Genomic DNA, 26,984 nt, shown 5'->3' with positions numbered 1-26,984 from the left:
TTGTCATGTTGCCAGGCTGTGCGCATGCATGCAACATTTATTGGCCATATTATTGGCCACATCAGACAAAAAGCCGACTGCCGATACACCTAATTTTCCTCATATTGATGCCAGTTCAATATGGGACAGACGTATTAGTGCACCTCTAATCAAAAATCCATGATAGCCTTAAAATCCTGGATATCAGAAAATTCCTGTTGAATTCAGCAGGACTTCAGGTGGTGGAGACTTCAAGTGATGGAGAATCACCTATGCCCCTTTATAAGTTGTTTCCTATGCTCTCTATAAAAATACGTGCCATATTTCTAGTCTTGAATTAATGGCCTGTTGGCTACAAAGGAGCAAGTCATAATACGTTCTAGTTTATTGGACGGGATGTGAAGTTACCAATAAAATCATAAATGCAAACTTTGAGTTATGGGTGGTACTGGTCACCTTAGCACATACACACACATGCACTCACTCATTCAAACCCACGTAGCATAGTGTGTAGTAGCTGCTGTAGTGATTGTGAGAGCACTGGTGTGTGTATATCTACCGAGGCCCTGGAGTCTGCTGTCAATGGTCAGCTTCTTTCAAGGAGATGTCTTCTCTAGAAGAGGGTCGCCTGCTTGTCCTTCCGTCTTGGTAGATCAGGTGCTGGATGAGAGGGCACCACTGAGGGTCATGCTTCACTGCCTTTTATCCCTTTCTGGCAGACTTGTGTGATTCCCCTAGTATCATCTTGGCTACCCAAACCAGACGTTGCTGTCCCACATGGGTTTTGTACATGACAGCTGTTAGTCACAGGGGTCTGTACCTGCTGGTACCTGAAGTTTTGGGAGTCTACCTTTGACTTATTGACTTAACGGCTGTATTGTCATGGGTTACAGGACTAGTCCATAGGGTAAATGCTCAGTTCCAGGGATCAGTTCCTTGGCTTGATTAGCTTAAAGTGGCTATTGTCACTTAATTACATACTGATCACCATACACTCACGTTCACTCAAAGGACTGCCCAATATAGCAGATTTTATTACTTTACAATTACAATTTCAATGCAGTTTTTAACACTGGTCCAGAGTGTAACTTCATTCTACAGGGAGTACATTCCTTAAGGGTTTAAAAGTATAAAATACAAAATGCCATGGTAAAAATGAGACACGAAATATAAAAATGCACTGTCAGAAATATATAAAAATGCAATGTGAGAAAGTGAGGATCACAGGCTACAGGGGACAGCAAGTCAGTTAAGTTAGCACGGGATATATTTGCAGTCTTTGCAGTGGATATTTTAGTTCTTTTGTATTCTTTAGTGACAATAAGCTTAATTGATAGGTAGATGTAGTTTGTAGGTTTTTCCTACAGAAAGCCACTTCAGCTTTCTGGCTTGCTTGAAGCCTTGCCACACCCTGCCAAAACTGAGAAGGAAAAGAAATGCACAAAATGGGGGAGGGGGGGTGAAAGGGGTGGAGGGTTGCAGGCAAGAAGAGGCTTCTGTTATATCAATGTCCAGAAGGGAAATGTACGAAGTGGGGCTTTCTGCTACAGGCCTACTAAGCAAATTCTCACCCCACTTGGTGGGGTTTGTGAATTAATTTCTAACCAGGTAGCATCTTCTCTGTGCACAGTATTCTACAAACCAGAGGCCAGGATCAGCGAAGTGCCATACAAGTGCTCAATAACAAGACAACATATCCACCAAAGTGGATACTATGAGCCACTCACAGAAATGCAACTGAAAAAGTCTTGTTGACCAAAGTAGGACTTAGAAAACAAACCAGGTTATCCAGACTCTGCAGAACTGCAGCAGCCATTTATGCTTAACCTGTGCCTTGATTTTATTTTTTCTTTAGAAGTCATTTCTCATTAAGCACCCAGTTGTGCTTGAAGTCTTATGAGTCTTTCTCATGAACTTCAGGGCTGAACAAAAGCTGTTCCTAAATGGCCCAGTTACAGTTTATTCAGTGTTCTTCTCAATGCCAACTGACTGCTCTGGAGAACAAGAAGCACTTGGCAATTATTAATCATTGAAAGAACAATTATTTAGATGGCCCTTACAACTCAAGGGCATTTTGGCCCTGCAAAATTAACCACTTTGTTCCTTATTCTGTAAACATTTGAGGACATGTTCTGAAGACTCAAAACCACTGTAATAACACCCATGCTTTCGGCTTCTATTTTAAAACTAGCCAACTGAACTTTCTAATTATAACTTCTAATTTCTGCTGACAATGCAACGAAATGTTGAGGGCTGCTATACTGCACAGAGTGTCTAACACAGCATTGGCTTATGTGAGAGGGAGGACACGGGACAGGTGTGTGGGGTATGGTGCACAAAGCTTCCTATTAGGGCTGTCCTACTTCTGGGCAGCCAGGGGCCACATGCAGCAGAGGCCACAGACCTGGGGGGTGCATGGCACAGTGGCTAGGCCTACCCTGAGCTCCCTCCTCTACCGCATATACAACTCGTCTTCCTTTCAGAGCATTTATCTGCTCCCCTTCTGGCTACATGCTGCACAGGCAGCCTGGCCCCCTTTTTTTGCCAAGCACACAGCCCAGCATCCTCCCGTCACACGTACAGCACAGGCAGCCTGGCTCCCTCCCACAGGGCCAGCCTGACCCTAGGAGCAGGGCTAGAACCGGAAGCCAGAAAAGGGAGGGAGAGCTGCCTGGTGCCACCACAAGAGCTATGGATGGAGTACCAGCCAGGCAGGAGGCCACAGGCAGCATGTTAACCCCTAACAGGGCATATATGGTTTGGGGGCTGCCAGTAGGACAGCCCTGGAGTAGGGCATCCATCATACAAACTACTATACAAACAGAGGCATCCAGAGTTTGGGAGCTGCCCCGCACCCAGTGCCAGGGGTGCCAGACAGAGCGGGTGGGCAGGGTCTCCATGGAGATCAGCTGGGACCCCCATGGGCAAGGCACGCTTGGTCAGGCAGATGGGATGGGGTCAGAGGTAGGCACAGAGTGGTGTCTGTGCATGGGACAGGCAGACAGGACAGTGACAGCATGAGGACAGGTGCTGGGGCAGAGCTCCGATCTGTTCTCTGTATGGCCCTGCAATGGGTGCCAGTTCTGCAGGCAGGTAGTGGATTGGAGCATTGCCCTGAGCCCTGGCCCTGCCTGTCACCACCCTGTAATCCAGGCTCTGGCAGTGGCCCTGCCTGCCCATCCTGCTCCCGGATGCTGCTCCCCACCTGCCCATGGGCCCATCCTATCCACCCAGCAAAGGACACCCTACTCACAGGGGTCCCAGGCTGATCTTCAAAGAGATCCTGCCTCCTCGCTCTGTCCAGAGCCCCTGGTGGGGGGAGCAAGGCAAATGGGCCAGGGTACCCAGACACTGGGGCTGGTGGTGGCAGAGACATTGGCGGCAGCAACCAGAAGAAATACTGCTGCAAGGGCTGCCAGGAATCGGGAATGGCTACACATGCTATAGCCCAGGCTGCCACCAGCACCTGGGCTGGGCAGAGCCGAGGGACCTGCTGCAGGCTGAACAGAATCTCCTGGTGAGCCAGATCCAGCCCCTGGGCCATATTTTGCCCACCCCCTGGATTAGCCTATTGCAGCACAGCCCACAGGGAGCTCAGTGACAGTTATACTTTCTTCTAAACTGACTCAGCCAGTACTGCATATTAAGTGAATCAGAGAAGGAATGGTCCTATGGTTCCCTCTCCACTCTGGTATGATGTTGTCCAGTGGTCCATAGCTGGGCAGTGTTTCTAACAGGTACTCATACTGTGAATGAGAGAGAGTAAGGAGTTCCTTGCAGGTTACCCACAGCATACTGTGCACCTGTGGAAAGGCCTGTCGCCATCTGGCAGCGTATGTAGAACTTCTGCTGTTGGAGCGTAATGGCGTGGGAACAAATGACTGAGCGACTACAACACAAGTTTTCACATGCCTTTAAACCGATGTGTTCACTTAAACATTTGTTGCCATGTACATCAGCAATCCAGGAATAAGGAAAGCTAGATTCTTAACAATTTTTGAAGCCAGAGAATGCTTTGTATCATGAGAGAACAAGTCTGCACCTGGCTGGGAATTAAGTTTTCATGACATGCAAAACTGATTAAGTGGTAAACACTTCTTTTTCCTGAACACATTTACAAACCTCCTGGGGATATATGTCATCTAATACTCTCAATCATGTCTTATTTCATCATTAACCAAAAACTACGTACAGGATTGAAAAAGGAAATAAACAGAAATCATTAAGCATCAATAAGCCTTAATGAATTGTTCAACTTGAATAGTCAAATGTAGCATTAGGTTTGAACTTATATTTTAAATATTTCATGGAATAAAAGCATCTGCCAAGGAAGCCAGGGTACTAAAGTATTGTCTTGTTTTTCCTTCCCATCACAAAATTTGCTAAAGAAATATAGAACAAGCAATGCACCCCTCAGGCAGCAGTTAAATGATTTAAAGTGGGCCTTTCCTATAAAGATGCCATCATCAAGTTACACAGTGCTTTATCTCCGATTCAAAATTGAACTCAGCTTACCTGCTCTATACTTTCTGTATTGGGCTGTAATACTGACCAGCCAAAGCTCACTGGAAAGGTCATGAAGACATGTTTAAACAGAATGCCTAAGCTAGGTCATTTTGGAGGTGATGATAATACATATAGAAAATAATGTAGTTCAGACAAGATTCTATCCTGCTCTGCAGAAGCCAAGCACTAATTCTTCAATGAGTGGTATAGATTTCAGTCTATAAAAGAGCCCCAATTATTTTAATTTGTCTCTGGGCACAGCTGGCCATCTATGCAATATGTATTACAAAACCACAGCCTAAATCAGTGGTTCAATTGAGTTTGATAGTTAATTGGATATGCATAACTGTAACCAGTTGGTTTCAAATCCCATGATGAGGCACTGTGGCAGGGGGAGGTTGTGGAGCAGGGTGCATGTCTGTGTGAGAGAGAATCCTGGCAAGTTTTGGGGGGGGGGTTTATTTATAAGAAAGCGACAAACATGGGACCCCACCAACTTATTTTCCACTTGAGTACTATCTTGCTCACAATGAAGACTGCAGTGCCTTGGTGCAGGTGTAGGTCTGTGCTTTTCTGCTATAAACTAAAATAAGAACTTATTTTTCTTACAAAAAAGAAAGTTGTCTTCACTTTCTGCAATTCTGAACAGTTGTCACAATATCCTCCAAAAGGCTGTCTCTATTTTCCTTAGTAACCTAGAGAAAGAGAAATAAAAACTAACATGATTTGATGAATAATAGCCTCCATCTCACTCAAGGTTCCCCCCCACCAGTCAAATCAAACATGCACCTCCATATTAGCTGCTTCCCCACACCATCTAGAGCAAATAATTTATCCCCATAGACCTACATTAGCTCTTGTATATTTGGTACTTTCTTTGATTTATTACCACTGGTATTTTGTAATTTTATTCAGTTGTGATTGACTGACAGGAATCTTACAAAGAGCCACCACTTCCTTTTCTGGTAATGAGAAACCCTTTCCAACTACCTTATACCACTCGCATACTACATACTAGTAGTTTTTCTGCATTCAGTATCTAATAGGATTATGTTTTAATGGGATGTCAAATTTAGTTTTTTCAGACACTTATTCAGTAAAAAACGAAAAAGGTTCTCCTGTAGGCATCTATTTTAATACTGAACTGAAGTGAAGAGATCCAAGTTTCTCAAGATACTTGGGAGAAAAAAAAAAAGAAAAGGCAATTCCATGGAAAGGTTAGGTCCCTCTGATAAATACAAATAATCAGCACATCTGCTCAATATTAGTGGCTGTATAATTGTTGCGTTTTAAGGGTGCAAGCTGTAACTTGTGCACATGAAGTGTTTACAGTTGAAATAAACCAAGTCAGTGGGAATTATGGCAGTGGGGCTAGGATTTCACCTATTTTAAGTAGGCACTGCCTTTCTGAATCAGTCCCAAGATCCATCTAGTGCAGTATCCTGCTTCTTATCGGGAATATACACACTGTAGCCACAGCAATGATTGTAGAATAGTGAAAGCATACAGGAACTGCCTTGCCTCAGACACCTTTACCATTTTAGTCATATACAGAATAAGGTTGGAAGGGACCTTAATGGTCATCTGATCCAAACCCTGGCCTAAATGCTACTCCTAAATCATCCATGTCAAATGCTTATCTAACCTCTGACTGAAAACCTCTAAAGAAATAGATTTTGCAGCTTTTCTGGACAGTTTATTCTAATGCCTCACTGTTCTAACAGTAAGGGATTGAGTCTTGGTATCTAACTTAAACGTATTTTGCTGTAAGTTGATGCCATGGTTTTGCATCCTGCCCTCTGCATCAAGGGAGAAAAGTTATTCTCCCCTCTTCTTTATAGCAGCCTTTCAGATATTTGAAGACCATGTCCCTCCCTAATTGCCTTTTCTACAAGCTAAACTTGCCTAGTTCTTTCAATGTTTCCTTGCCTTCCAAACCCTTTAATATGTTTGCCACCTGCCTCTGAATCCTCTTTAATTTCTTCACATCCTTCTTAACATGTGGAGCTCAGAACCACACATAATACCACAAATAAGGCCTAACCAGCACCAAGTAGAATGGTACTATAACTTCCCATGTCTTACACCTAATACTGTACAGCTGTTGCTGTAGCATGGAGTTTATGTGGGGTAATTTACCCTACACAAGGTGATTCACAAGGGGCAAATTGGCAGATGTTTGATATACTGCTCTCCACAAAGGTCTCTAAGAGACTGGCTTCAGAACTGAAGCCTGAGGTTTTATATTCCTACTAACGCACACCAATTAACATAAATCTGATATTCCTGTTATGCCTCAATACCATTACAGGCTCAGCTTGAAATCTGACCCCAAGTATAGTAGCATCTGTTTTTATATATGTATATCCACATCTAAGTGTTGGAAACACAGTGAACACAAAGACACAGCCAGCAAATGTACATGAAGAAAACAATGGGTTGACAGAAGAAACGCACTTTAATTTTACTACTGACCAATGTTCTAGGACAATGGTTTTCAACCAAGGTGCCAAGGCACCCTGGGGTGCTTTGAGGTCCTTTCAGAGGTGCCATGCAATATCAGCATTGTTAGGTGTGCAAACATGATTCACAAGATAAACCCAGGGATTTCAAAAAGGAATCCAGAGTGTTAAATTATGCTGATCTGTTGTAGTTTTTCTGACTGTTTTGCAGCAGAAGAATTGGTCGATTACTTTCTGTAGTCAAGAAAACCAAGGGAAAACCCAAAGCTGGCATTTTCTGAGTGGTGTCTTGGGTCTAAAAAGGTTGAGACCCACCGTTTAGGAGCACTCCAACCAAAAATTACTGAGAAAGGCACCTTGGGACTTCAAAGTACAGAAAACACAAGGGTGTCAGATTCTAGATCCCACAGGAAGTATTTCAGGTAACATGATGAACATCAATGCCATTGCTTTCCATTGTCTCAAAGTATATAAACATTCCTACTCAACTAAAGCTTTTAAGTATACCATGCAGCAAGAATATCAAACAGCAGATTGAAAAGATTAGGAAATTTGTCATACTATTTTGCAAAAACTGTTTTAATCATATGTTCTGTTGAGTTACTCGAGTCTAGAGGTTGCTATGGTTCAAAGTTTCAGGCTTACTTTTCTAGACAAACTTGGCAAGACAAAAACACAACTACCTAATAATGCCTATACTAGAAGTTAGAAATGAGTATATGTTTTTATTCAGAGAACCACAAGTGTGTGGACATCACTGTTACAACAATGCATTTAGGTAAGATGGAGAAACAACCCGGCTTCCACACATGCACAAATAATATGAAGTTAGTCAAGTGGAAATATTTATTTATTTATTTATTTATTTATTTAGGGAAAGATAGTCTTGCAAAAATATGTTTAACTGGAACCTTTTTTTCTCTGAGTGTAGGAAGAGAACAGGAATAATAAATCCATATTTCTCAACGCTTTTGTCAAAATAAACTGACACAAATGGATCAGGAACAACTTGGACATTTGACTTTACTGATTTTGTGTCTAGTACCTCAGATTTTACTAGGCTCAATACAAATAGGACTTGACATGTAGTTACTAGATGCTACGAACCAAATGCAAAACAGCTATATCAAGAGCCTAAGTGAGGAAAATAAGTGTTTTGTTACCAAAAAAAAAAAAAAAATGTTGTGACAGAAAGGGATGGGGGAAAGACGGATGAAAACTGAAAAGGGAGAAATGGTCTTTTTGGTAGCCAGGGAAATTCTGTGGCTTAGAAAAAGGTCAGGTTTCAGAGTGCTGAACTTGTAAGTTAGAAATATACCTCTTTAATGCTAGTTGAATTTCATTCTTCTGACAGTGTGTGCACGTGCGCATGTGTGCACACACACTTGCACTCCTAGTAACTGCAAGATGATGTTTGGTTGGTTTGTACACACTCATCCTCATGTCATAAAGATGATGGTGAGTGACTATCAGTGAAAGAATATGCACTGTTTATATCATGAGTTCTTTTTTTGTGTGTGTGTATCCACCATTATATTGTGGTTCCTAAAACTTTCTGTGATGCAGTGGGTCTTGCACCCTAGCTCTATTGCCCTGCTACACAGTGCTCCTGTAAGAATTTTCCAAATTGAACCCCACAATGGTCTGTCTGTCTGTCTCTCCTTTTAAATCAAGCACAACTAAAACATCACTAGGAGGGTGCAGCAGAAGGCTTTGATAGGGCAAAATTAGGTGTAAGCCAGCTTCCAAACACAACCAAAGCCTTTACACACTATTTATAATACTGGGCCTGGAACAAGAAAAGTTCAAATGAAATGGGGAATGAGGGTAAACCATTTTGTGCTGTCAGTGGGTGGTGGACACTTCAGAAGTAAAGAGCAAGACTTGCTCAGGTCTCCTATATAATGACTCCACGGGGCTAGTTTTAGGGGAGGGTTTCAAGTGGATGGAGGTGCCTCCCTTCAGTCCTAGATAAGGCTCCCAATAAACAGGAAAGCAAGACTTGCTCGGCTCTTAGTGTTCCTATTGTCTAGGTCTCAGTAGTTCCATGCCTGGTATGCTGGCTGTTGTGGATCCAATTTGAGGTACATAATCTCCCCATACCACATACAAAGATGCCTAGATGCCAAGGCACCCTCCACGTACCTAACAAAGGAGCACAAATGCCTAGGTGCCTATGTCTTTCATCCGCTTGGCTCTGGAAATCTGCTAAGACCTAGTTGGAAGGTGCACAGGTGACATTCACTGAGGAAGGTGTAGCCTGTTACTGAAAAACAATGTGGACTTTTCTGGGTTTAAAAAATAACCAAATAATAAGCTGCTCAGTTTGGCTGATGGCTTAAGAAGAAAATATTAGGGTATGAAGATGTTGATGCATAACTCTCAAATCTTGTTGCAGATACAGGGCACAGATGATTAATGCTATGGTCCACATTGACATCACTTAATCAGAATGACACTGTGATATTGCCACGGGGAAGGGAGGGGAACATCCAATCCCACTGGTACAATTTCACACAACAATGTAGCACTTAACAGCGTAAGTGAATCCTTGGCAGGAAGGGAGAACTGAATTGCATAGTAAGTGACTTTTCATTATGTGCTTCAAACAGCAAATTATGAATAAGATCATTAAAACACAAAAAAAACCTGTCAAAATAGTGAGTTCTTTCCTTCACCATCCATTCACTCTTCACCACACAAAACACAGTAAGGACTCTTACCATATCCTACATAACCAATACATATAGTATATATCGCATGAAAACCTTCTCTCCACTTGTCAGAAAAATAAGATACACAAGTCACAATTACCTAGTTTTTGTGGTTCAGAAGAGCAAGCACATGGTTCTGCCTACAACATATGACTGTTTACTACTTACTGAAAACAGAAAATACCCATTATAGAGCAGAGACCAATGTTTTTACTCATTTTATAAAGCACCTAATACAATTTAGGTTGCTTGAACAGATAGATATCTACAGGCTACATAACTGATAGGATAAAGATTTGAAAAGTCGATCACTGGGGTTTTAAAGCACAGTTCTGCTCAGAGAACTACATCTGCAAAAATCGTATATGAAGCTCAGTGTGTTAACTCGGTGATTCAAAAAAATATATGCTCCACTTACAAGGTTTAGAGGAAGTGTTTCCCCTCTAATTATCAGTCTTGCAAACCTCCTTTTGAACTCAGATAACTCAGATAGTGAGGTGCTTTATTTGTCACATATCATCATCACTGGTAATAAAGACCAATTTACAAAGACTAATTAGAGTTAAAAAACTTGACCCCTTAAACATTATGAGTGCTACATAAAAAATTATGATCTACAACCCTCCTACTTTGTGAAACAATAACAGTGATACTCCTACAACCACATGCAGTACTGTACCTAATTTCTATGACAAGAGACCATACACATGATGTGATTTTTTTTTCTGGTACTATGATCACCTGCCTTTTAAGAACTAAATGGATGCTGCTGGATTCACTTCAGATAGGCTTTCCAACAGTCATTAATTGGTAACGGCAGACTATGCTGCTACTTTCTCACCAAGTCCCCTATAACTACCTGTCTAGGGAAACCAAGACAGCTACAACTAAGCCCAACGTGCTTTTGATCCCCACCATAATGGTACAGAAACATCATTCATTTGTAGCAATGACCAATCATTAAAACAAAGCCACATGCAAAATGGCTACCCAGAAGTAAAAGGCTCCTTAAAAGGTGTTTAAGATTACTTACACTGAATACCTTAACATCCTTCCTACTTCGTATTTCTTCTACAAATCCGAGTGGCTTGCCTTTAGGTATTGGTATAGTTCCAAGTATCACAGTCCCTGAACCGGCCAGAGTTTGACGAACGGCTCGTATAAAAGACTGACTGAAGAGTTCCATTTTACCAATCTCATCTATTACACAAACTTTTTTCCCTGTGCCACTGTCAAGATTAACCTAAAGAGAAAATACACAAGAGATTAAAAACAAGAAAGTTTTGCATCAGCACTGAAACAACTGTTGCCATTTGCTGTGACAGAAAAGGAGGCAGAATAAGCTAGCTCAGGAGTAACACTTGTAGAAAAAAAATTGTTGCTGGAAATTGATGGCATAGAAACCATCCAGTCACAAAGAATACCAGCAGTCATCCAGCCTGTAACCTAGCGAAGCAACAGGATACTGAATAAGGAAGGGGTGGCAGAACATTTCTTGTCCCTCTTTAAGACTTGCATTATTATGGCAGAAAAAAATCACCAGACTGCTCTGTTAGATACAGCTTTATACGTTCCTTATCTTGGGATCAGTGCAGAAGTTTCAAAGAAATACTGTCCTGTGGTTAATTTTGTGATGTGATGTAGGTGAGGAAGTTGTGATAAGCAAGAGAATTTGCTCACTGCCCTTATCTCCCAAAGCAAGAATCTATTCTCAGCGAAAGGTTGCTCCTTATGACCAAGTCATTGATGTCTGCACTAAGGTTTTTTAGAAAGAGGAGAATGGCTGTATTCCTTTTATCCACCTCTGAGCATGAAGATAAACAATCAACTATGGTAAGAAAGTACCCAGGCTGTACATAGTTGGTTTGTCCTCCAAGGAAAACTGACCTACAAGGTCTCAACAGCTGCTACCACTTAGCACGCTTATGTGAACGAGGTTAAATCTGACATTTCGCCCCTTCAAGATAACTAACCCTCTTTAAAAATTAATCCCTGCAATAGTTATCCAGTTACTCAACTGGGCCACTTCCAATCTGTCTCTCTTTCCCCATACCAGCAAAATCATCTTTCCTTCTTTAAATTCCATTTTTTAACAAATCTTATGATATATTCCTTTGTATTATAGGATGTATACATTAAAATAAGTACAGTTGTGTTTAATTTGTTTTGTATGAAGTGGATACTGTATCAAATAAGATGTGCCTCAGTATGATAGAACAAGAGGCCAATATGTATAAGGAAATGGGAACAACACACAAAAGCTAGGGTTAATTGAAAGGTTATGCTATAGACAAGAATACAAGCTCACCACTCTCTTCTGAGGAAATTAAATAAAAAAAAACAAAATCAAAGTCCACTATTTGTGTTTGTTAGGGGCCAACTGACCCAAGTCAAAATCTTCAAAGTTAATCCATGAATAAGTTCATATACCAACTAACTACATAACTGAAGAAGGAACCAATTTAAACATTTTCCCTTGTGAAATAGAAGTTCTGAAGAAAATGGAAGAAATGCATAACATGCTCCCAAAACCTTTCAAAACTAAGTCCCTACTGGACAGCTGTTTTATCTAAAACCCGTTCAGAGATCAGTGAGCTGAAAAGCCAATGCCTGTCATTAGATCAAGTACTAAGAAACTGAACTTTCACTCTTGTACAGAATCCCCTGCCCCTTCAAGTGAAGTTTACAGAGCTCCAAACACAACCCACTCTAGGATCCACACTTTCCCACTTGAAGTAATGGGAGATGTCCCTTGAAACCTAAAGTTGTGGATAGACGTACCTTTAACTATTTTAAAAGGCAAGGACGACTTGCTGCTTTGGAGCATGTATCGGCTGTTCTGATACAACTGCTATATCAGCAGGAGTATTGTGTGTAAGATAGTACCACTACTCGGAACTGGTGAGGCTTTAGCTAGAGTATAAACAGACACTGCCAAATGAAGGGGGATCAGCTGTGCCAGGATGTGTCCTGGTACAGCTGATCCCACTGTCCCACAGGGTCCTGTGGGACAACACTCAGGGCAAACAATGGAATCCCCGGGCACTCTTCTATTAGCAAGGAGACCTGAGGTTTCCCTTTTGTAGAGATGTGTTTCCAGAATCTCAAACTCACTGCTATATGGTCCCAGGAAATTCCAAATAGGGGAACCCAAGCAGGAACTCCTTGGGCTTCAGGGGCAGCTGGAGAGTATGGGAAGCTCTGGGCTACTGTCTTAAAGCAAACAGATATCAGCTGCAAAATAGGTGGTATTTTGTGCCACTGTCACAGCAACAAATTTTAGACACTTGTGGGGTAACAAGGGGCACAATGTCTGTCTGCATAGCCATAAAAAATTGTAATGGTAGCACAAAAGTGATATCTGTTTATGCCCCGAGAGTACTGTGGGCAGTTGTGGGCTCCACACTTTAAAAAGGATGTGGAGAAATTAGAGAGGATCCACAGGCACATGAGAAAAATAATAAAGGATTTGGAAGGCAAGCCCATAAGGAAAAGCTGAAGGAACTAGGCATATATAGCTTGCAAAAAAGACGATTAGGGAGGGACTTGGTAACACTTCAAATATCTTAAAGGCTGCCATAAAAGAGATGGAGAACCACTTTTCTCCCTTGATGTGGAGAGCAGGATATGAAACAATGGCTTCAAATCTTAGAGCACTAGCAATAAAGTAGACTTAGATTGTATATCAGGAAGAATTTTGTTACTGTTCTACAGTGAGGCAGTGGAATAGACTGTCCAAGGAAGCTGCAGAATCTCTTTTACTAAACGATTTCAAGAAGAGGTTAAGTAAACATTGGTCAGGGATGATCTAGGAGTGCCATTCACGTTGAGGGTTAGACCTGATGATCCTTAAGGCCCCTTCCAACCCTGTGATTCTATGATCAAAATAACTGGTGTCTTAACATTTTTCAGTAAACTGTACTGGAGCCACATGACATTGAGAACACTAATGATCTTGTATATTTTGCTATTTCTACACTCTCCAGTAAAAAAAGACTATCTGCTATATGTTGCTTCCTATAGAAATATCAATAAAGCCCCACAAAAATATTAATGAAACATTTGTGAATTAATTACTCATGCTCTAAGATTAGTATACTTTTTCAATTAGTCTTCAACCCATCCATTACCATCCACAAAAAAACCCTCTCCTTATATTTCTACTTTGCTTCCCCTGCCCTTAATTTTGGTCTATTCTTATTCCCGTTCACTATTATCCTTCCCTTTTACTCTATTCTTCCCCCAACTTTGTACCACCCATAGCCATGGTCTTGTTGCCACTGAATCATTGAGAATGTTATTACTGATTAAATGAAAGCAGAACCAGGCCCTCTTTCACTTCTCAGAGCCCTTTCTGCCCGTGATTCTCTCTCTCTCTCCTCCCCTCTGTGCGGGCCGAGCCCCGATCCCGCCACCAAGTGCGAGTTGGGAGAGGCGATCCGCGGCCTGTCTTTGCGCACGCGGGCTGTGGCCAGCAGCCCGGGCACACAGGGCTGGAGAAAACCGGTGGCGAGCTAGAATTAGTCACAAATGCGTAGTGGTTGATTGAAAAGATTATTTACTTACACCCAAAGATGGTAGTGGTGTAGGCTGGACAACTTTCCAGGTGCAGCGCCGCTTAAATCCTCGTTGGAGGACTACGACAAATTCTTTTCCACGGAGTTGTTTAGGCTCCGCGGGTTCGGCAATTCTTTCTCACAGAGTTGTTTAGGCTCCGCGGGTTCGGTTCGGTTCCCTGGTCCCCCGGAGTTGTTAAGGCTCCGTGGGTTCGAAAATTGGGTTTACAGGAAAGGGATACGTCTTGGATTGCGCTCGGCGACGGGGAGAGGCTAGAGGCGGTTCGTTCTTTTGTTCCCCCCTCCGGAGTAGTTAAAGCTCCGTGGGTTCGATTGTTAAGCCTCTATTGCCTGCTTGAGAAAAGCGTAAGGATCTGCAGCGCTTAGAGATCTTCACACTGGGTGAAGTCTCCTCCTCCTGATGTTTGTGGAGTCCTCCAACTTGGGCGGAAACCACTCAAGCCTTTTGTACGGCTAGCAAGCCAATAGCTAGCCGCCACGTGTGCCTACATTTAGAACCGGCCAATAATGTGGCGCGAATCTAAATACAAATGGCGGGAACTCCTTTGCACCGTACATCTCTGAGATGCAAAAGAAATGCACCATGCAAAGAAGCTGCAAATTGGCGGGAAATCCCCCGTTGCACCAGAGTTCTCTCCCGCAGCAGAGAACTCTACCGTGCAAAGAAAGCTACAATTTGGGCAGGAACAATAATTTAGCGGTGCCGAAGCACACACAAACAAAAACCACAACTTTGGGTTGTGAAACCCTCCACCCCCCTGACCTACTGAATGCTTGTAAAAAAAACCCACAAGTGAATTCTTTTACACTCTTGTATTACTATGTTAAGTAATTGCACTATTCTAAGTCCTTATATAATAAAGTCTTTCTCTACTTTTTAAAAGTTTACTATACAATAAGAAAGTGTTACTAGTGTCTCTTCTGCTGTGTCCTCCTGCTCTTTGTATTGCCGCCATCCTCCTTGTCCACACACTGTTGAAATGTTTTGTTCCTTCTCCTCATGCCATGAAGGGCAAGAACCAAAACCTTAGCCTTGTTCCCTGCATCTTTTATCTCTGTTCTCTTAGTGCCCCATGAAAGCTACTCTGTCCTCCATTAAGCAGCATAGAAACCACTGAGGATTTCTAGTAGTTATCCCAGCAGCTGTTGCCCATGGTTTATTAGAAGACTAAGCAAATCAGGTCTGTTCTTGTTTAATTTGAGGTGAAGGGGGCAAAGGTGGAAGTGGAGGCAGAAGTTTCAGTAAGAACATTATTGACTACCCAACCATCCCAAGTGGAAAGGAAGAGAAAGATGGTGCAGAAACCAAGGGAACACATACTGGATGCATTAAATCATTCTCATCATGGGGGTTTTCAAACATCTGGTTGTACAAATTTTGCCATCAATAACTTTCGTAAGTGAAGAAATATTGTTCCCATTACCATGTGCACAGCCTGGAAACACAAACTGTGAATCCAGACCCCGGTTTATATGACTGGGTGGTAGTCCGAATGTTTTCATTCAGTGATGATTGAACACTTGTCCTGTGGAACATGCTTTGAACACACACTTCTCTCAGAATGGAAACCAGAACCAAGAAATGTTTACTAAAGATTCCCACAATGACACAACCAGATTGCTCCTTAAGCAGCAGTAGATGATTCTCAAGTTAGTAGAACTATCATCAACTGAAGATGCAACAAGTCCACAGGTAGTTTCAAAAAGGGTAATTTAACATTTTTTTAAATATTGTTTCTATTGGAAGAGCTCTCTTCCCTTTTATAGATAGAGAAAATTTGATCACGTAGATCACAGCAAGGGACAAAGAAGTTTTGGCTTTGCGGCCAGCTTTCTGTTTGGGGACCTATGGAAATGCTTCTAACAGAACTCTGCAGAAGATGGGATCTGCAGAAGTGAATTGAGATGGCAGTTCTCTAAAGGCAACCTCTGCTGCCAAGTCCTCCAACATTACAGAACATTACAAGTTTGGAAGGACTTCAAGGTTCATCTAGTCCATCCTCCCTTCAAAACTAAGCAGAACATAATGTTACTAAACCATTCCAGACAAATGCCTGTTCAGCCTCTTTTTGCAAGCTTCCAATGAAGGAGATTCTACAACTTCTTTGGACAGTTTGTTCCAGTCTTATACTTTTGTTAGGAAGTGTTCTCTGAGATTTAATCTAAAGCTGCTTTCCTGCAGTTTCAATCCACTGCTTCATATCTTGCCTTGTGTGGAAAGGGAAAACAGTTGTTCTGCCTTTTCTTTATGACAGCTTCTCAAGTATTTGAAAACTGCTACCCTGACCACCTTAATTTCTTTTCCTCCAAACTAAACATACCTATTTTTCTCAACCTTTCCTCAAACACCTTACACACCAACCTCTTTACTATCTGGATCCTCTCCCACATCTCTCTTAAAAATATCAAGTCAAGAAGTGGACACAATACTTCAGCGGAGACCTAACTAGGGCCGAGTAGAACAATATTATCATGTCCGATGACTTACAATATTCCATTTAATGCAGTCCAAAATTACATGTTTGTTTTTCTTTCTTGGTGGATTTAAGAGGGGGGGGAAAGGAAAGGCAGGGAGGAGTGGGGCACGGGGAAGGCAGGGTTGTGACTGCATCACATCATCAATTTAAATTTGTGTTTAGTCTGTAATCCACTTTAACCTTCTCTTCAGCAACGCTACTAACAAGGTATCTCCCATTTTGTATTTGTGTATTTGGGTTTTTCTTTTTCATGTGTAGCTCCTTACATGTCTTTGTTGACTTTCACTTTATTGTCTAGCACCCAGTTTTCCAACTTACCAAAAAATCTTTTGAAATCTAAAGTTCCATTATTACTTGCTAACACCTTGAGCCCATCAGACTTTCTGATAATACTGTTCAAAATAAACTACTTCCTTTTCAGAAGTTTTTACTCACATTTCTCAGCACAGGAAGAACCAACTGCTCAAATGAAACCAGGTCCACTACGTACTGCCCAACGCGATATTCACGTCTTGCAGTAGTTGAATCAGAACTGAATTTAAAAACAAAGCCAAACATTTTCTCATAAATCGAAGAAATCATGAACATGGTGAAAATCTGCAGCAGTAATTTTAACTGGGCTTTACAAGAGTGGTTATTCTAATAAGCCACATTTCCCCTAACATTCCTTGGCTAACATTGATATCATGCTGCAGGTGGCAAAATGGATTTTATTATATACGTTTTTCTCTAAGTAATTGGACATCCTGGAAGTTACTCAACATCAGTAAGCTTTGTGGGGAAATTCAGAAAACAAAGACAAGAAGCCAAAGGGTACCTGTACCTTACAGACAAAGTTGTGATCGCAGCTCACGTATACCCATTTGAAGAGATGTGTATACATGAGCTACCCCTAGAGTACTGCTTCAACTATCAGCATAGTTGAAGCAGCCCGGAGTTGAATTAATGGGCTATAAAACCTACCTGGGAAACTGAGTAAGCACTTGTGGAGGGTGAGCCCACACTGAACTCTGCTGCTGCAGCTACATTGCTATTGGTCCCCAAGCTAGAAAAGGTATGTCTATGTCAGTGGTTATCAACCAGGGTGCCATGACATCCTGGGTTGCTGCAAGATCCTGTTAAGGGTGACGGGGCTGCAATGCAATATTAGCACTATTAAATGTGCAAACACCAACAGAGGATTCCAAAGATAAACCCAGAGATCTCAAATAGGAATCCACAGTATCAAAAATATTCTGATCTGTTGTGGTCTTTCTGAGTTCCTTGCAACCAAAACTCTGTTATTTTTCTGTAGTCAAAAAATGAGTGAAAGCTAAGAGCTGACATTTTTTTAAGGAGCTGCCTTGACTCTAAAAAGGTTTAGAACATCCTTTTGACTGCAGGATACACATGGCCCTAGTATAAGCTTTTGCACGTAGTATGAAATGCTAAGAATGTGTTTGTGAAACAGAGGACATGAGCTCCTTTATATCTGAAAGTGGGGATCTGAAATATTTGTTTTCTTGAAACCCTACTTATAAGATTTGTAGGATAGCCAGCAGCTTATTGCAGAAAGTTTATTTCAACTTGTCTGTCTTTAAATTTCAGCTTCTAACTCCTTTATATTTGAGGGAAACAGTATTATTTTTTTTCAAAATAAGAGGCAAAAATACCATCTTGGATCATGAAACAATAGTATACTCTATATATTATAGGCTAAGTCAGGTCCCAGAGCGAAGTGGGTGGAACCAGTATATTAGTTGCTCTATACCTTCTGTAGTCATTTGCAACAGTGTGAAGGGGATCTTTCTGATTTGTTAGGTATTTTTAGTGTGCTTTGCAGTGATACGAGCACCAATGTAAAGTGCTGGCTGGGAGTCAATCAGGCCCAGAGAATCTAACGTAAGACCTAAACATGCAAACCCTTTTCATGTAGAAATCCTATTGACTTCAAGGGGCATGACACATAGAAGGGTCACAGGATCAACTCTAAAAGCAGTAGGCACATGATAGTACTAAAACAGCATTACCCAACTTTTGATAAAGTTCCCCGTCCTCCAGACAAAGTGACAACATCAAATCCTGTTCTCCTGCCATCCACTCTGACTTCCTCTGTATAAAATCCATCAATAGGGATTCCAGAGGATTTCAGAGCTTGAGTTGCTTTCTGGATCAATGTAGTCTTTCCAACTCCTAAAATTAAAAGAAAAGGAAACAAATGAAGTGTCCATTATTACACATCTTTAGTGCTAAAGTGAGATTTTAAGCTCCAAGGAAGAGAAGAGAGATGATGTACATGTAACAGAGACATGTTATATGTATCAATTATTTTCCTCATTATTTCATCAAATATTCAAATTTCATTCTGGAGCAGGGAAAATAAACAGAAGTAAAGTTTCCTGAGGTTGATTTTTAATGTTGAAAGCTTATTAGTCTTTGAATATGTGTACACTGCATTGTAGCAAAGACATACCCAAACTAGCACTCTCCAGTCCCAGAACAGAACTACCCCTACCTTTTGGCTACATCACAAATAAATCTCTTGGGTAGATTACATTTTAAACTCAAATGTATGTCTTCCCCATCACACAAAATCCAGGGTTATCACTTACTCTTTATCATACCAGTGAATTCTTCTGTCAAAATAGGTTTATTTATGGATAAGTGTCACAAGGTGTGAAACGTCTCACAGAACAGGTCTTTACACTCCCAGTGGCAAAGAGCATGAGTCAGATTTCAAAGGTGTTTTGGTGCCTGAATTGGCTGACAGATGCCTTCTGGTGCATTCAAAGATGTGTAGGCACCTAATAGCCAGCATTCATTTTTGCAGAAACAAACCGTTTTTAAATGCGTGGTTAAATTCTAGTGTCTGTGACAAACCCTCCAGCTGGCTTCAGGGAAAGCAGATCGTGATATAGACAGAGCTGTAATGCAGATGAAGCCAGAACAATGAAAATGGTGAGAGGGCTAGGGGACATGACAGATGAAGAAAGACTGAGGGAACTGGGCTTATTTAGTCTAGAGAAGAGGAGACCGAGAGGGGAATTAATAGCAGCCTTCAACTGCTTGAAGGGGGGTTTAAAAGAGGATGGAGCTAAACTGTTCTCAGTGGTGGCAGATGACAGAACAAGGAGCAATGGTCTCAGGTTGCAGTAAGAGAAGTTTAGGTTAGATATTAGGAAAAAACTCCCTCACTAGGAGGGTAGTAAAACACTGGAAGATGTTACCCGGAGAGGTGGTGGAAGCCCCATTCTTGGGGGTTTTCAAAACCTGGCTAGACAAAGCCTTGGCTGGGATGATCTAGTTGGGGATGATCCTGCTTGGAGCAGGGGTTGGACTAGACCTCCTGAGGTCCCTTCCAATCCTGAGGTCCCTTAGCGAACCAAACACTGCAGCGCTGGTGTCATCGGGAAGGCTTCAGCTTCCACGACCACAGCCTGCTCTTTGGTGAGAGGCAGTGAGCTGCTGGGAAGGGACGGCCTCCACTTCTCTTCGCTGGGGAGGAGGCTCTTCTCAGCCAGACTAGCTGACCTGCTCCACCAGGCTTTAAACTGAGCCCACTAGGGGATGGGGGGACTACTGCCACTGCTGGTTCACTGAGCAACCTTTGCAAAGCCAGCAGGCCAAGGCACTTAAAGGAGCCCACCCCTGTCCCAGCCCTGGAACGAGCTGTGGGCAAGGCAAGGGCCCCTAAAGGGACACTTGCCTGCCTGTACACAAATGCCAGGAGCCTGGGGAATAAGCAGGAGGAACTTGTCCTCCTGCTTAACAAAAATAATTACAACGACATAGGGATAATGGAGACCTGGTGGGACTCCACCCATGACTGGGCCACAGGTATAGATGGCTATACCCTGTACAGGAGAAATCGAGCGGACAAAAGGGGTGGGGGTGTAGCTCTCTATGTCAAGGGGAGCTACGAGTCCCTGCAAGCAGACATTGGTGCCCAGGGTGGACGAATGGAGACCCTCTGGGTGAATATCCATGGGGAACACGGCACAGGAGACACAATGATGGGAGTCTACTACAGACCTCCCACCCAGGATCAAGAGCTTGACCAGGAGTTTGCCAGGGAATTGGCTAAAGTTGCATGCTCCCCATGCAGGGTTGTCATGGGAGACTTCAACTACCCTGACATCTCGTGGGAAGAGCACTCGGCCAAATCAGAGTGGTCGCAAAGCTTTCTCTCGCGCGTGGATGAACTCTGCCTGACGCAAGAAGTCTACGGGCCGATGAGAGGTAAAGCGCTGCTCGACCTGGTACTGGCAATGCAGGGTGACCTAATCAGTGACCTAACGATCAAAGGGAAACTGGGTGACAATGATCATGAGCTGATCACCTTCACCATCCACCGTAAAGTTGGCAAGTCAGTCAGCAATACAGAAGTCCTCGACTTTAGGAAAGCTGACTTTGACAAGCTCAGGAGGCTTGTCAGTGAGGCCCTAAGGGACCACGACCCAATGGGGAGGGGAGTTCAGGAAGAGTTGTTGCTCCTCAAGGGAGCAATCCTGGATGCGCAAGCAAAGTCCATCCCATCTCAGGGGAAAGGCAGCAAAAGGGCACAGCAGCCCCCTTGGTTCTACAGGGAACTGGCGGACCTCCTGCGTCTACAAAGAAAGACCTAGAAAGGATGGAGGACCGGATCCATCTCCAAGGAGGAATATTCTGCACTGGTCCAGTCCTGCAGGGAGCAAACCAGGAAAGCCAAGGCTGCAATGGAACTCCAACAAGCTACAAGTATCAAGGACAATAAAAAGTCCTTTTTTAGATATGTGGGGAGCTGGAGGAAAAGCAAAGGCAACATCGGACCCCTGCTAAACCAGATGGGACAACTGACAGCCAATGCCCAGGAAAACGCAGACTTGCTAAGTGGGTACTTAGCATCAGTTTTTCACCAGTCCCAAGGGGTGCCTCTGCTCCTTACAGGACAGGAATGCCTGGGTGAGGATGATTCCTTACCCTCCATCAGTGCTGACTTTGTGAAGGAACACCTAGAGAGGCTGGACACTCAGCCGGCCCTGACAGCTTAAACCCCAGAGAACTCAAGGAGCTGACAAGCATCATAGCTCAGCCCCTGGCACGGATCTTCGAGAACTCCTGGTGCTCTGGTGAAGTGCTCAAGGACTGGAAGAAGGCCAATGTGATGCCTATCTTCAAGAAAGGGAGGAAAGTAGATCTGACAAACTACAGGCCCATCAGCCTGACCTCTATCCCAGGGAAGGTCTTAGAAAAGATTATCAAAGATGCCATTCTTAACAGACTGGCCAATGGCAGCACCCTGAGGGATAGCCAGCACAGGTTTGTTGCGGGTAGGTCTTGCTTGACCAATCTTATCTCCTTTTACGACCAGGTGACCTATCACCTGGACAAGGGAGAGATGATTGATGTCGTATAAAAAAGCCTTTGATCTGGTATCCCATGATCACCTCTTGGCAAAACTGGCCAACTGCGGCCTCGGTTTCGCCACAATCCGCTGGCTGGGGAATTGACTCCATGGTTGCACCCAGAGGGTGGTGGTTGACTGAAGTCAATCATCGTGGTGGGTTCCCTCAAAGCTCTGTCCTTGGGCCTGTATTATTCAACATCTTCATTAATGATGCGGACACTGGTATCAGAAGCGGACTGGCCAAGTTCGCTGATGACACCAAACTTTGGGGGTAAAGCATCCACACCTGAGGACAGGAGGGTGATCCAGGCTGACCTGGACAGGCTCAGGAAATGGGCGGATGAGAACCTGATGGTGTTTAACACTGAAAAATGCAAGGTTCTCCACCTTGGGAAGAAAAACCCGCAGCATGTTTATAGGCTCAGCAGCGCTACGCTGCATAGCACTATGGATGAAAAGGACTTGAGGGTCATGATTGACCACAAGATGAACATGAGCCTTCAATGTGATGCTGTGGCCAGTAAAGCGAGCAAACGCTGGCTTGCCTCCATAGATGCTTCTCAAGCAAATCCCAGTATGTTATTCTCCCGGCCTTGGTGAGGCCGCAGCTGGAGTCCAGTTTTGGGTTCCGCAATTCAAAAAGGATGTGAAGAAGCTTGAGAGAGTCCAGAGAAGAGCCACACACATGATCAGAGGGCAGGAAAACCAACTTTATGATGAGAGGCTGAGAGCTATGGGACTCTTCAGCCTGAAAAAGCACAGGCTCAGGGCTGATCTGGTGGATGCCTATAAGTTTATCAGGGGTGCTCACCAGGATCTGGGGGAACTTCTGTTCACCAGAGCACCCCCGGGGATGACAAGTTCGAATGGTCATAAACTCCTCCAGGACCGTTTCAGGCTGGACATAAGAAAGAACTTCTTTACTGTCCGAGCCCCCAAGGTCTGGAATAGACTGCCGCCAGAGGTGGTTCAAGCACCTACTTTGAACACCTTTAAGAGAAATTTGGATGCTTATCTTGCTGGGATCCTATGACCCCAGCTGACTTCCTGCCCCTGAAGCAGGGGGATGGATTCGATTATCTTCCGAGGTCCCTTCCAGCCCTAACGTCTATGAAATCTATGAACCCTCATTTTCTATGATCCTAAAACAAGTGTAAGCATTTAAACCAGGATACAATAGTTAGTGGGGCTCTATCAGCTTCACAGTGCTCTAAGGCCTTGTCTCCAGAAGAGAAGTTGAACCAGTAACTAAATAAATGTTAAATCTTTAATTTGGTTATCGTAATTTTATAGTTTACCAACACATAATGAATTTATTTAAGATAAGTGTAAACCAGTGTATGTTAATCTACACAGTGGGGAGGGAGAAGATATTAGCATTTTAACTGGATACATTTTTAAGTCAATTTTGCTTAAACCAGCATGGAGGAGGCCTCCTCAGCCTCTGGTATTGTGCAAATATGATGGTCCTGATTTCCACCCATGTGCTCACTTCCTTGCATCTTCTGCAGTCATTTCTACCTGTGTGGAGTAGGTGTAAAGCATTCCTGGACGAGAACAGGAGTATTTTACACCCATTCCACATAAGGATAACTGGAAGGTGTGAGGAAGCGGGGAGAATCAGGCCTACTGTCTTATTTCCTGAACCTGAATGAGAAAGACCTAAGCAATAAGGACTGTCAGTTTATTAATTAACCTTGTAACAAAAGGGCAATTGTATCTATGTCCATTTTACCTCAGCAGTAATCAGATTCTCCTACAGTGAAAACTACTCAGTCTCTTAACTCAATCTATGCATTTGGGATTCCAATTATTGCTTCAAAATAGAGGAACTGTATTACCCCATAAGTGTACCTTATTTAGATCGGAAGTACTAAATCATTACTATTAAGTTACAGAAAATATTAAGAAAATCACTCATGCTTGTATTTTAATTGATGTGGGATTAATGGTCTAGGTATTTGTCAATACCCAAATGCAGGACAGGACCCAAGGACGCAAGAGGGAAACTGGCTGGAAATACATATTACATTGGATTAATTTATTTAGGATTAAAACCCATTTATGGACTCAGTTGAATGAATTTGATGTTTCTGACCTAAATAAGAGGGTGAGAGAAGCAAGATACAGGTCTGCAAACTGCAGCTCACATACTTGAAAGGAGACTAGATTCATTTATGGCAAAAGGTTTTTCTTGGGTGTTTCAGTACAGCATTTAGAAATAAGTGTATAATTATATTTACACACACACAATACAGTCCCAAAACTGTAGCTGCTCAAATCAACGATGCCAAACTTAGACCTCACTCCGACCTGCTACAATACCAACTTTAGGGCCAACAGCAACAGGATCCCTCTGGCCGTCACCTACAGCCCCCAGCTTATACAGCTAAGACACATCATCAATGCCCTCCAACCCTTTCCGGAAAAGGGTGACTGTCCCAAGGTTGCCTTTGGGGACAAACCTGTCCAGGCTTACAGGCAGTCCCCCCAACTTCAAACAGCACCTTTCAAATAGCACTAACGAACTCCTACCCTCATCAAGGCATATCTATATGTACTTACTTTCTAAATGCTCTATTAAAACACCCAGGAAAAAAACATGTGCCATGAGACAGTCCAAAGACTGCCCTAAATTAAAAGTTGTGTATGCGTATATGTACACATATGAGGTTTTTAAGGAGGGGGATGGGGTGTACATATACATGAGGTTTTTAAGGGGTGTGCGTGTATATACATATACATATGAGGTTTTTAAGGGGTGTGCATGTGTGTGTATATGTGTACATATGAGGCTTTTAAGACCCAGGTAGACAAAACCTTGCCTGGGATGATGTAGTCGGGGCTGGTGCTGCTTGGGGCAGGGGGTGGGCCTGGCTGGGGGATGGGGTGTAATTATACACCCACATCTATCCACATGCGTGTGTAAGAGAGTGGTGTGTGTGCCATTATACATGCACACACAGGCGCAAACAAACAGGGACGCATTCACTATACGCACACACAAACACATGTGGGCACACACAGGCAGGTATGAGTCGGGGTGAGTAGTGCTGATACATGTCAACGGGTCCTTACACACACACGCATGTCAAAGGGCGGGGCGGAACTCCGCACATGCACGTACACGTGTGTAAAGGGGGGGCGTGTATAATTCCACACGCGCGGAACGGGGGGAGGTGTAATTACAGGCGCCGTGCACAGCCCCGGGCCCCGGGACGCAGCAGGCCGGCGCTGGCTGCAAAGCCGCGGGCGGGCGGGCCCTTGCAGCTCCCGCGTCCCCCCGGGGCCCCTCACACGAGCCGCGGGGGCGGCTCCCTCCCTCCGTGCCCGCTCCCCGGGCGCGGGTACCTGGGGATCCGGTGAGGAAGACGTGCTTGGCCATGCTGCGGCCCGGCCCGGCCCTTGCCCTGCGCGCCCAGGCTGCAGCGCCTCCCCTGGCCCCGCCGGAGCCCGCGCCGCCGCCGGCATTGCTTTGCAATCTGGCCCTGCGCTTCGAGCCCCAGACTGCCGGCTCTTGGCTTGATCCCCAAGCCTCTCTGTATTTCCGTTCATTTCTTACAGCTGAAGGTGTGTGGCCTTGTGAAAATCTCCGGGATCCTTTCAAAAGAAAACAGGACGTTTCTAGCCCTGCTGAGAAGAACTTGGGGAATATGTAACCCTTTATTTTCGTGGGGGTTATGACGGGCACTTTTGAAACCCCCTGCCTATCTGGATGATTAGGTATCTAAGTACTTATTTTTAAAAACCTGACCCTTAGAAATAGCCTCTTTCCCTGTCAGACTATCTGTGGTCAGGTGAGGCAATGGTGCTACAGCTTGGCCTATTATAAACAAGTTTGTAGCAGTTATATAGAGCCTTGTATAGGTGTTTCCCCTACATTTAAATAAGTAAAGTAACTCCAGAATGCCAGGAAACCAATCAGCTGAAGATCAGCAAAGCTGTTCTCATTTTCCAAGTCCATTTGCTGAGCTACAAAAATGCAGTTAACAAACGTAGGGAAATCTAGGAGGTTAATACACTAGACTCTGGTGAGGCTGAGCTAATTGGATGGCAAATGGAAACAAATTTAGCAACTTTATCAAAGCCTCTTATGGACATCTGTGCATATCCCAAAACACCACGTGCATGTGGCTTCATTATTTGTTTGTGCTCAAAGCACCAAGGTATGCAATTGAACAGGAGGAGGGGATACAAGTGAGGACAAATGTGTACTGGCAAAATTCTGTGGAAGTCTGCACAGTATTTCTTGGGAAAATACCTAGCTTTTTAAGTATTGTTAGTTCTTCCCTCTCCTGCAAATCCAAAAATGTATCCAAGTTAATTCAATATAAAAAGCCTGCTGCATTCTTTTTGGTGCTTGCTTTCACCAGACTGAGTCTCTCTTTCAGCTCACTGCCCATTTCTGTTATGCCTTTGTTTTCCAGGTGTCATCATTCTCCATGATTTAGGGCTTATCATTTTCACACAAGCAATGAGTATCCTTTTTTAGCCTTGAGAAATGCACAGATCAGCAACAGAAAAGTACATCACAGTAGGCAGGAATTTCCATCATTTGAAAACAAACAAAACAAAACCCCAAGTATTTTTGATGTGGACATCATGCATAACCACTTTCCTTTGGATTTTTTAAAAATTTTTTTTGTATATATTTTTTATTTTTTACCAGTTGTAGGTTGAAGGACAGCCCATCTTTAGTTACACTTTCTGCATCTCTAAGTGTAAAAGTATGACTTTGGGTGTTGGGAACCAGGTCAGTGTGGAATGCTGGGTCATCTAAAAGTGTGATGGCTACAATAGATTATTTTAGCGTATAATAATAGTACTTTGCACTTCTCTGGCAGTTTCCTTCTGAGGAACTGAAAGTTCTTTCCAGACACAAGTAAAATAAATTCTTGCGTTAC

The 26,984-nt window shown here is 43.2% G+C and overlaps 1 protein-coding gene across 1 annotated transcript; it reads right to left on the bottom strand.

Moving 5' to 3' along the window:
* Window positions 1–979: 979 nt before the first annotated feature.
* Window positions 980–25,543, bottom strand: NTPCR (nucleoside-triphosphatase, cancer-related). The gene is made up of 5 exons (XM_006274503.4): window positions 25,432–25,543; window positions 18,725–18,887; window positions 17,151–17,247; window positions 10,695–10,904; window positions 980–5,180 (listed from the first exon to the last, which is right to left on the bottom strand). The coding sequence occupies exons 1-5, from the start codon at window positions 25,463–25,465 to the stop codon at window positions 5,112–5,114; spliced, it is 573 nt and encodes a 190-aa protein (XP_006274565.1). The 5' UTR covers window positions 25,466–25,543; the 3' UTR covers window positions 980–5,111.
* Between the last annotated feature and the right edge of the window lie 1,441 nt (window positions 25,544–26,984).

Source organism: Alligator mississippiensis, chromosome 1, assembly GCF_030867095.1.
Source record: "Alligator mississippiensis isolate rAllMis1 chromosome 1, rAllMis1, whole genome shotgun sequence".
Lineage (NCBI taxonomy): Eukaryota > Metazoa > Chordata > Crocodylia > Alligatoridae > Alligator > Alligator mississippiensis.
This window is presented reverse-complemented; position numbering and strand designations above follow the sequence as displayed.